General features: G+C 39.4%; 1 protein-coding gene across 1 annotated transcript in view; it reads left to right on the top strand.

Annotated features, from left to right (window-relative positions):
- Window positions 1-12,355, top strand: part of LOC107696374 (serine/threonine-protein phosphatase 2A 56 kDa regulatory subunit delta isoform-like) — a gene marked incomplete at its 5' end in the record, with an annotated part of 40,091 nt that overhangs the window by 11,447 nt on the left and 16,289 nt on the right. Inside the window, one exon of the mRNA XM_016496674.1 lies at window positions 9,523-9,722. Coding sequence (XP_016352160.1) covers window positions 9,523-9,722 — 200 coding nt within the window. The remainder of the gene's footprint in view (window positions 1-9,522; window positions 9,723-12,355) is intronic.

Below are 12,355 nucleotides of genomic sequence, written 5' to 3'. Positions count from 1 at the left end.
AAGTAAACTGTCAGGACAGTTACACAATTACAATATTCCTTGTAGTATAATAGGGCGAAGATGAGGTTCCATATAGTCCAGATATGGAGTCCAGACTTGATAAAACAGGCCTGTTTTTTTATATAATACATAGGTAAGACGCTCCAGGGGAATCAGTTCAAAAATGATCTTATGCCAACCTTTAAGTGATGGAGATTTGGTACCTATCTACAAGAGGATTCATTACACAATTAAAATCTACCCCAACAATAGTTATATCTGCTGGCCTGGCAATCATGTCCAAAAACACTTTAGTAACAAAGTCAGATGGATGAGCTGGAGGATAATACATATTTAGTATGAGAATAGTTTTACCTTGCCACACACCTTCAATAATAACATAGCGACCGTCCCTATCTTTAATACGGTTTAAAACTTTGAATGGTAAATTACGTTTAATGAGAATAGCAACACCTCTACTTCTAGATGTAAAAGATGAAAAATATATCTGCCCAAAAACACCCTGTTGTAATTTTAAATGTTCTACGTCACTCAAATGAGTCTCTTGTAAAAGAGCAATTTCAATATTTCCTTTTTTCAAAAAAGTAAGTATCTTTCTTCGTTTTACAGGATTATGGATACCTCGAATATTCCAAGTACAAACCCTAAGCACTCTAGACATTAAAAACTGTGCAGACAATCAGTGGATACATAATACAGATAATCACAAAATATATTCCTGTAAGTGTACCCTTCAGAAATCTGAGCTTTGAACAAAAATAAAATAAAATACCAATAAAACACAGAAAACTATACAAGGGAACAAACCTGCCAAACATGCAGGAAGGACTATTCTTACACTTTTCTTCTGTAGGCAACTGCCTACCCCCCCAAACACCACTCACAACCTTTAACATAGGGTAAACACAAACCCCACCAAGCTCCAAGCAACATGATGCAACTTCTTCACTCAGTGAATTATTTTGTTCATGTACCACATAACCATCCGCGAAAGTTTGTCACGCTAGCCCAGGCTGTCAATGAACGCCGTCACGTCATCCGGTGAGGCGAAGCGCTTCATTGTCCCGTTGATGGTCAGCCTTAGAGTTGCAGGATACAGCAGGGCATATTCGATCTTCATCTTCTGCAGTCGTTTTTTGACATCGTCGAAAGCTTTGCGTTTCTTTATCACCATTGCAGAATAATCGTTGAAGAATGAAATCCTTGGTCCTGCATCAGCGCATCTCTCGGAATCCGTGCCAACATGACGAGCTGCGTTCGACACTCGCTGCTTGTCCGTAAAGTTATGGAACTTTATGATGACAGGTCTAGGTCGTTGCGCAGGTCCTGGCAAAGGCGTCAAAGAGCGATGAGCACGATCAAGCTTGATCCGCCCTGCTTTCGTTGTAATCTTCAAGTAATCGGGCAGCCACTTTTCAAAGAAACGCACCGGATTACTGCCTTCGGTTCCCTCTGGCACCCCGAGTAGACGCAAATTACACCTGCGCCCGCGATTCTCCAGATCGTCAATATGCGCTGACCTTTCGCTCACTTTTTTTTGAAGATCAGCCACCGTAGCTTGCAGGCATTCGGTCGAATTTTCCACACTGGCGATCCGCTCCTCCGCCTCGCCCACTCGCTCGACCAAGGCCTGGAACTGAACTGTCTGATCGTGTATCGCGGATAGGACAGTATTCACTTTCTCATCTATTACCTTCGTAATGTTTTCGGTTAATTTGTCCAAAGCTTGAGCAAAGTTGGAGTTGGAGCTTTCCTCCTCACGACTATTCACGCTCGCGTCGTCCATATTAACATCCTGCTCGACGCCGCTGATAGTAGAACTTTTCGGCGCAATCTTCTTAGCTTTGGGCATTCTGTCAGATCCTTTTAAAAAATATTGATCTAAAGACATGGCACAGTAACCCTCCAACCAAGTAGAATGATTTCACTGAGTGAAAATATATATTAAACCGAATATTTGAACTAATGTCACGGGAGCTCGCCAAAATGCGTGTCTGCTCTACGACGCCATCTTCCTCCCCCTGGTTGACATTCTTGATAAAAATCTTTTCACAATATCATATGTGCAATAGGGGCTTTACCACCTGACCTTACGCCCTGACTAAAGAAAGTACAGTCAGTCATGTTTGGTTTGCCAGCACACACAGGTCATTGGGCTGCAATTTGTATGATTAGTCTGGGTTATGTTTAGCTCAAGATCCACTGTGAAAACAATCTCATATGACCCTAAACACTCAAGCTGTTGCACTGAACCCGCCTCAGTGTCTTGTTGGAGTGTTGGTTTGCTGTAGGCGCAGCTCTAGAGCATGTGAGAGGACATAGATTGCATTGGTTGTGTCGTGCAAGAGGTCAAATGTTAGCATTAATAGCTGCTCTTTTGGTTTTGTGAGAGCATACGGGCATCACAGCACACAACTATGTGACCACTTATCATTATAAAAAGGCTATTTTAATCCGCTTGCCCTAAGAACCATGAACAACTCCTCCTCCCTCTTTCTTGTCATCTGTCTGGGAGCCCCGAGGTTATTGCATGTGCTCTTCAAAAGTGCTGGGTGTTTTCTTTGAATTGGCCCACAATAGTCACATTATAATCGTACCATGGAGATGCATCTGGAGACATTTGTTGTTATTTTTGGATATTATTTGTTGTTTGTACTTGTTGACCTAGTTCATCTGTTTTATGTTAGCTAATGAACAATGTTAACATAACTGTTTGGTCATGTGTTAAGGTGTCATAAGTGTTTATATATATGTTGTAAATATTTTATATCTTTTCATGTGACAACACTAAAGAAATGACACTTTGCTGCAATGTAAAGTAGTGAGTGTACAGCTTGTATAACAGTCAGGGTTCGTACGGTGGAACAACCTGGAAAAGTCATGGAATTTTAAAACCCCAATTTCCAGGCCTGGAAAAGTTTTGGAAAAATAAATAAACCCAGAAAGTTTTGGAAAAGTCATTGAAATCTATTTCACAAAACTCTGTATAATAGAATTGTTTAATCAGGTCCTGAATTTCGGTGCGGGATTGTGCATAGGCTATATCGCATAGTTTTACTCATTCCCGCAGCTTTTGACTTTAAAATGATGGATATTCACACATTTATTCAATAGCCTATAGCATGTAGGTTTGATGAGTAAATAATCAAACCTACAGACTGAGTCCAGTCCACACAGACTGATCAAATCAGTCATTTGAAAACAGCGTGAGTGATTCAGCTGTATGCGTCTTCTCTCTTTGACTTTCTCTTCAAACGGCTTCACATCGGTGCATCTTGTCTGTGCTACAAGAGCCGCTGCACGCTGCAATACAAGACTTTCACTCGCATTTTGGGACAGTTGACAGAATTGTCACTTGCCTAATCAGGTCATTGTTGCATCATCAGAAAATTTTTTATTTTTTTTTAATATTTATTTGCACGTCTTTTTAAGCCATTCGGTACTCGCTCGCTCCAGAGGCGGTGCGCAGTCACATCCAAAGTGCGCTCATGCGTATATAAAGCCACCTTGCCAGTACCAAATTGAGTTTGCTACCAAATAAGCTCAGCAGAACCCTGAACGGGCCTCAAATGTATGCCCTAGTCCGGCCCTTATCCGACAGATTATCAGAATTACTGGCCGAGTCCGACTGGAGTCTTTTTTATCTTTCTCTCTTCCCCAATTACACAGCTGCTGTTGTAGTCATTAAAATAGTTCAGTTTCGTTTTTAATGGCAAAAGTGGTTATATATATTTTTGTTTCTGTATTACGTTAATTTAGAAATATGTTTGGAAAATGTTTTTGTTTGTTAAATTCAAGTTTTAGTTTTTTTTAAAGTAACGACCAAGCGGCCAGTGACAGACAGTGAGTTAATCATAGCCTATGTTTGATAAATGCTGCGAATATTCTATTTCCCCTGGGGCATTCATCATGGTAATTACTTGCTGGCGTTTTGCGGCAAGCTTTGCACGCGCTTTAACATGGAACTCTTCCAGCACTCGCTGCTGCTGGACCCTAAACACCGTCCGAGCCACTCTTGACAGTCGCGGTAGCACGGTCTCGTGTTGTTTCCACCAGCGCGGCAAATCTTTGTCATCACAATAATAGTTGATGGATATCTAAAATATAAAAATAAGGAGGAAGCAAGCCTGATGCCTTAAATAAATATATATATATATATATATATATATATATATATATATATGTGTAAATAATTTAGATTTTTCCATTTGTTATCAAAAAATGTAAAAAGGTCGGGGTTCGCTCTTGTGAAAACACCTGTTATACTGTTGAAGTTGTCTACACTGCGCAATAGGCCTAAATGTCTTATTTACATCATGTTTACACTGACTATGTTTACATGCGCATGAATAATGCGATTATTTCCAATAATCAGAGTAAGGACTTAATCGCATTATGATTTTTACATGTCAAGAGCAAAGCTCTTCACTCCCGTTTACATGCAATTTACATTTTTTGTATTATTCGCTAAGAATTGTGGTTATTTTGTATTACTGCCATTATTCACATACACCACTGCACAGCACAAATGATGGGTGTGTTGGCCGCTGTTTTAATTTATTTACAACTGGTTCACCGGTTCTTCTGTGTCTGGCCTCGGACATTTTTGCTCTCACGCGCCTAAAAATGTCCCCGTTTCGGTGTTTTCGTCCATCAATGTACTGCATTATGTTCATATCACGCAACGTCAACAACATAAACGCCGTTTTCTCAGCTCCCCAAAAATGCGACGGTCGCTTCTCCGCCATCGTTTTTAATCTGCGTATTGTGCGTGCCACGTCAGTGTGTGTACCAGTGTGAGTAGAGCCCGACCGATATGGGTTTTTTTGGGCCGATACCGATATTAGGGGATATACCATACTTTCCTTTGAGAACTGATGTTTTGTGATTAAATGAACTTGTACGAAGGAGCTGATGGATTAGTGGTTTAGACTCAGGGCAGGTTCGAGCCCCACATGATTCATCATTGCTGTGCCCTGGCATCCAGGTTGTTCCAGGGTAATTTTTACGGTAGCAATGTCATATGTGACCTGCTTCATAATTTCGAGTCATTTGGAAACAAATTTGGAAAAGTTTTTGCTTTCTAATAATATAATTATCTTCATATTCCAAACTTTGTCAAGATATAACTTATATAGTGATTGTCATTAGAGCCCGACCGATATGGGTTTTTTTGGGCCGATACCGATATTAGGGAGTAAAAAAGGGCCGATATCGATATATAGGCCGATATTCTTTGCTTATATTATAGTACAGTACCAGTCAAAAGTTTGGACACTTTATTAGATCAAAAGGGTGCTTCTACTAAATACTGAGCAAAGGGTCTGAATACTTAGGACCATGTGATATTTCAGTTTTTCTTTTTTAATAAATCTGCAACAATGTCAACGATTCTGTGTTTTTCTGTCAATATGGGGTGCTGTGTGTACATTAATGAGGAAAAAAAATTAACTTAAATGATTTTAGCAAATGGCTGCAATATAACAAAGAGTGAAAAATTTAAGGGGGTCTGAATACTTTCCGTACCCACTGTACATAAACAGAATATATATACATAAACACATTTTTTGCAATGATCACTCAAATGTGGTGATGAAACACTTTGACGTGACAGAGATATGTAATGGAGGAAGTGGAGGATTTAATCTAGCGGGTCTAGTGTCTTGTGTCGCAAGTTCAATGACGCAGGTAGTGACGATTCTCTCCGGCAAATCAGTGATCAGCAGGGTTTACACACGTCACATTTTGGTAACGGTACGGCTCGCTTGGAACCTCGGCCGAGGTGATACTGAAAAAGGTACCAGGTACTGTACACAGTGGAAAACACCCAAAAAGCGAGCTGTGCCGTGCTGTACCATGCAGCGGAAAAGCGCCATAAGTTCGCAAATTCAATAGTGAAAGTGAAGGTGTCCGAAGCCCGGCTTATAGCAAAAAGAGGAACTTCCGTTCACAAAATTCAAATCACAAATAATACTGATGAAAAAGAATGAGTTGAATGTTAATCCCACTTACGCCAACGACATGGTCTGTGCCCAATTTATAGCAGTGACAGCAGACAATCTCTGAAAAAAGACTGCTGATAAAATTTCCTCAGCACACTCACTATCTATCGTTTCTGATTGATGGTGATACGGACATCTCCACCAAAGAATGTGAGATTGTCTATGCCCGTGTCATTAATATTGTAAGACCTACCAACATCCTAATTGGTCACATTGACATTCAACTCGCCTATGCAGAAGGTAAAGTGAGATTTCTGATTTTTGTTACCATATAACTATAAACTATGATAACTGAAAAACTATTCATCAGCATACATTGATCAATCTCATGATGTAGAAAAAAAAAAGGTGCGACCAAGTCATGTGCTCGTGTGACCAGCTGAGAAAGTTCGTTGCACCAGTGCGACCAGTGGGAATGAGTCTAGAGCCCTGGTCCTGGAGCAGTTTTAGTGCGCTAGTGGAGATCTCTCTACTATGTAAAAGTTTGGAGTCAGTAAGATATTTTTGATGCTTTTGAAGGAAATCTATTATGATCACAATGTCTGCATTTATTTGATCAGAAATACACTAAAAACAGTAAAAATTTGAAATATTACAAAAATAACAGCTTTCTATTTTAATATTTTACAATGTATTTTATTCCTTTGATGTCAAAGCTGAATTTTCAGCATCATTACTCCAGGCTTCAGTGTCACATGATCCTTCAGAAATCATTTCTTATTATTATCAATGTTGCAAACAGCTGTGCTGTGTAATACTTTTTGTGGAAACTGATACATTTTCAGTGAAATGTCAAATAGCACAGTATTCTTATTTTTGGCCCATATTACAATATACACATTTTTAAGTAACAAACTTCTGAGAAAAAAAAAAAGTTAGATCCTTACTTCATCTAATTTATTACACATTTGAATGTATTTGCAAGAGTTGACCAATTTTAAAGGGGTCATATGATGATGCTAAAAAGAAAGTTTTTTTGTGTATTTGGTGTAATGAAATGTTTATGCGGTTTAAGGTTCAAAAAAACATTATTTTCCACATACTGTACATTATTGTTTCTCCTCTATGCCCCGCCTTTCTGAAACGCGTCGATTTTTACAAAGCTCATCGGTCTGAAAAAGCGAGGTGTGCTCTGATTGGCCAGCTATCCAGTGCGTTGTGATTGGCCAAATTCCTCAAGCGTGTGACGGAAATGTTACGTCCCTCACCATATTGTGATGCCTGCGGCAACCTCATGTTATCGACCCCGGGCTGGACTCCGCTTCGTCCACGGTGAAAGCCGATCCGGCGATCAACAGCGCGAAGTTGAAGTATTTCCTCAGCGACCAGCATGGATCAGCTCCAGGCATGACGAAGTGGATATCGTCCTCTTTTGGGAGGCCAAAATAAAAGTAGTTTCAAGAGCTTGTAACACTCCAAAGAGAAAGGAAAAATTGAAATCGCATCATATGACCCCTTTAACCACTTTATCGTTTAAATTAGAAGCACACCTCTCTAGTTTTGCCCGCTATATTGCCAACCCCTAATTTTGTAAAAGTGTTCAAATAAAATATTAGCTATCGGTATCTGCCTCAAATTTCCTGATGGGTGCATCCCCACTATTTATGATTGTCTTCTGACTCTGATTATTTTGTTTCATGCTTTTATGTGTATATACTAGTGCATATTTGATTTGATTAGATCAATATGAAAGCCATCCTGTACATTCATCAGCAGAAAACATGCTGGCTGCAGGCCATCCTTTACCTCCATTACTGTCCTCCTCCTCTCATCACTCTCAGAGCTTCTCCTCTGGCATTGCATAAGATCTCCCAATCAAACACTCCTACTTCAGACTGCAGGCCTGGTGCAGGATGTTGAGGTTCATGGCCTGCAACTATTCTGGAAATCCTGCTATCCTCTGCCAGCTTAAAGCATTGTGGAAAGAATTCACTTGAGTCAGCAGGGTAAACGAAATGACACGTTTCATACTTGCACACAGGACATCATCTCTCAAAGAAATTGATAATGAAATCATCTGACAATAGATGTTATTTTGTTTGTATTTGTTTGTTATTATTTGTCATTTCAGTCATTGTGCCCTTTGTGTTTGGTGACATGTGAAAGGGAAGTTAGAATGTTCTGATGGAGCTGCTGCAGTGCAGCTCTCTGTGGATCGCATTTATTATAGATTCACTGAAGCTGTCATCTGTGCCCCAGATTTTAGTCCTTCGTTTTCATTCTGTCCCCATCGCTGATCAAAAGTGGATCAATCCCCCGTCCTTTCCTCGTTACCCTGTGCTGTCCATCTCGATGGACAGGGTCTGTTTAACAAAAACCACTGTCAGACCTAATATGTCTTCTGTGTGATATTTAAAATTAGAAATTACAGCTGTTTTACTGATTCAGATATTTCAGGACCACTTGTTGGAGTTTGAGTTAGCCTGATGCATGCGCAAGTTGCATAACATTTGCTGTCTAAATGTTTTTTTCCTTGCTGCTAGTAAAACATACAAAATAAAACTTAGTATGACTTTGCAAAAGAGGCAAAACAATCATATCTATTTTTCAGCCTATCTTCTCTTTGTATATTTTCTCTGTAATGGCTTGATGGGAGAAAAAAACACAATAGCTATTAACAAAATGCTAAATACATTTAAAATAAGCAAGAAACAAAATGCAGTAAAAAGTTAATCAACTGTTTTCAACAGTATTTTTTGCTTAGTGAATAGTTAAATGTAAACATCTTTATTTATGTGAACCCAAAAAAAAAACAGTTTCCACAAAATATTAAGCAGCTCAGCTGTTTTTAATATTAATGATAATAATAAATGTTTCTTGACCAGCAAATCTGTATATTAGAATGATTTCTGAAGGATCATGTGACACTGAAGACTGGAGTAATGATGCTGAAAATACAGCTTTGCTGTTACCAAAATAAATGGCATTAAAATGTAAAACATTATTTTATAACGTTATTTTAGGTTGTAATATTTCACAAAATTATGCTTTTTACTGTATATTTAATCAAATTAATGCAGATGAGTATTAGAGATTTCTGTCAGAAACACAAAAAAAACTTGCCAATCCAGAACTTTTAAATGGCAACTTATATAGTCAGCAAATCATTGTGATTATATTTTGAATATTCAGTATATCGCTCATCCCCAGTACTTGGTCACCTGATTCCAGTCCAGCCATTATGACCCGCTCATAATTGCAGCAGTGTGTTGCCTTGGCAGAACAGTGCTATTTTCCACAAGCTCATGCAGGGACACACAGATCACAACACACAGACAGACAAATGAGGTTCACAATCAAGGGGAGAGGAAGGTGTAAATGAAAATGTGGGGGACCAGAGAGCCTCCCAAATAGGAGCTCTGTTTAAACTGTGTGTTGGTGTGAAATAGCACAGTAAGAGATCTGGAAATCTTTCGTTGGAGGTTTGCAGGTTGGTTTGATTGACCGTTTTGCCTGCTGCACATCTCCTGCCTGACAGGTGTCATTTAGGCTGTTTTGTTTATTGTGTCTCCAATTCCAGATGCCCCACCCATGGATCGAGAAGAACTGTTTGTCCAGAAACTGCGGCAGTGCTGCGTGCTTTTCGACTTTGTGACTGATCCACTAAGTGATCTCAAGTACAAAGAGGTGAAGCGAGCCGGCCTCAATGAAATGGTGGAGTACATCACACACAACCGCGACGTGGTCACAGAGTCCATCTACCCTGAAGCTGTCATCATGGTGAGGGGGCACAAATATATCCTAAGCACACACACATCAACTCATCCCCATTGCTTTTCATACATGATGCCTGTGCATGTAAGCAATTTGTGGCTTAGTTCACACCATGCTATCACTCTTGAGTGCACAACTCTGATTTTAAAAAAAGTACCGCATTTCAAAAATCACTTGGCAGTTTTCTCAAATGTAATAATCGTTTTTTTTTTTTTTATATGGAATATTGCCCCTTTAATTTAGTTTCCATGGCAACATTAATCCTCTCCTACCATCTTGAGATCCCTCAATTGTGAGCATAGTAGGTGATGCATCAGCTGCACTGCATTGTGTGATTCACCTTTCACGTGAGTCACAAGAACTCATTCGGAGTTACGAGGCATGGAGGATTCAGAGTTATTGTACATTAAAACTGTGATGCAACCTATAATCTAGAAAAAATATTCGTAAACATGTTGTGATTCTTCATTTGACACCTGCGGAGTTGTCACAAGTAATTTTGTCTAGCTGAGTACTTGACAGGGTCCATTTGGTTCCTGTACTGCACACACATCTTTTGTGCAGTTTTAGGCCTGTGAACAGTACACGTGCATGTCAAACATTAGCTTCCACTACTACTTTATATGTATTTCTTTCCTTTTGACCCACATATACATTGGTTAGCTGATTCTCATCTGGTCAGAAGCTAATGGGACAAAACATGTGGCAAGTACACTCCCCTGCTTATCAGGATCCTGGATTATCACATCCTCTGTGACCAATTGACAGTAATGGCTTTTGCCTGACCGACGCACAGGTGATTACTAGCCAGACCCAGGATAAAATCTGCTCAAGTGTAAATGTACACCAGGGAATTATGTGTAATTAGCCATCATAAATCAAGGCTTAGACACCTGCGTTTCCTTGCAGCCATTCATAATTCAGAGAGGAGATCTGCTGTGTCCCAAATAGGACTCAGCGATATAGCAAAAAAAAAAAAAAAAAGAATATTTTTGTTTTCACTGAAATAAAATAGTTTAAAAGTTTTTTTTTTTTTTAACTAAGTGCAAATAAAGCATTATATTTAACTATTTTCTTTTATATTCACCAATACAAAGATACATTAATACACAGCAATATTTAAATAAATGGACATGTAGGGAAATGCTACTAACACAGGCTTTAAGAAACTTAATGGCCAAAAAAAGCGCAATAAAGTCATTGTGATGCATTGTGATATAAAATTATCTGGGTTATATTGTGAACATTTAATATATGAGAGCCATAATCCCAATAATAAATCTTGCGACTGTATTGTAAGATAGTCGCAATTAGGGGTGCTCCGATTGATCGGCTACCGATTATGCACACTCGCAGCGCACACACATAATGCCAAGTTCACATTATTCCGTTTGCAGTGCATACGTGGTACGTATATTTTACGCGCTCATGTTAACGGATTAAAGCGTTCACCCTGCACACGGTTACTGTCCGGCAGTGCGTCCCAGGAGTGGTGCGTCTGGCAATAATAGATGGCACTTGAGGAGGAAGGAAAATGAAGTTCTTTATGAACCGCAGAATTGCTTGTAATAAAGATTTAGGGTGCTTTCACACCTGGCCCGTTGTTTCGGAACCTGGCGCATTATCCCCCTTAGCTCGGTTCGTTTGGGCATATGTGAACACGGCAATCACGCTCGGATCCGCACCAAAACAATCGGTCCGAGATCGCCTGAACGAGGTGGTCTTGGCTCGATTGAAAACGAACTCTGGAGCGGTTCGGTTGTAGTGAGAAAGCAATCCGATCTAACGGACCAACGAACCAGGCTATATCACAGTGTATAATGGGTAATTACATAAGTTCCGTCAAAATAATTAGCTTTGTTGTTTTGCTAATACTTCAAAATGAACATGTGAATGTCTGTGGGTGAGCACGTCTTCGCCATTCAAAATAAAAAAGCACACTTTCATTTTATAATGCCGTCTTATTGCTCTTCTTCCTAGTAGGTGCATTTTAAAAATGTTTTCACGATGAATCCTGGACTCCTGCTCAAAATGATAAATTGATATAAGGGCAGCTACAAAAAAAAACAAACAAAAAAAAAAACAATAAGCCCGCAAAGCTGTTGTCGTTCCATCCTGACAGATGACAGCCGTGACAGTGGAAGTGGAATCCCGGAAAATAAACCGTGGAACTTTGACCAATGAGAGAACAGTTTACTCGCACGTGACTTGTATTAAAAAATTTGGTTCGTTTAGAAACTTTGCCGTGTGAAAGTGAACCGCACCAAGAATAAAAAGCAACATTGTAATAATTTGAATCCCTGTTTCGGAACAAAGCAATCGATCTACAGGTGTGAAAGCACCCTAAGTGCTATCAAATGCATGTGTTCAATTAATGGTTGGAATTTGGAGGTGATAAAAGTATGTCAAGTACACCAAATGTTTACAATCAATTTCTTAGCTGTTTTCACTGCAGATTGTTGCACCATTATTTGTTTTAACATTCTTGTTGAACTTGAATGAAAGATGTATGGTTGCATCCTGGTCTGTTATGGTAGCAACGTCAGAAGACCTCGTCAATATATCTATTTCTTAACGACACACAGTGTGTTAACACGTAGGGCCACCAGTGTTAAGCTGGTCGGCAGGGTAGCCCAGGA

The sequence above is a fragment of the Sinocyclocheilus anshuiensis genome, unplaced genomic scaffold, assembly GCF_001515605.1.
Source record: "Sinocyclocheilus anshuiensis isolate Anshui unplaced genomic scaffold, SAMN03320099.WGS_v1.1 scaffold963, whole genome shotgun sequence".
NCBI lineage: Eukaryota > Metazoa > Chordata > Actinopteri > Cypriniformes > Cyprinidae > Sinocyclocheilus > Sinocyclocheilus anshuiensis.
This window is presented reverse-complemented; position numbering and strand designations above follow the sequence as displayed.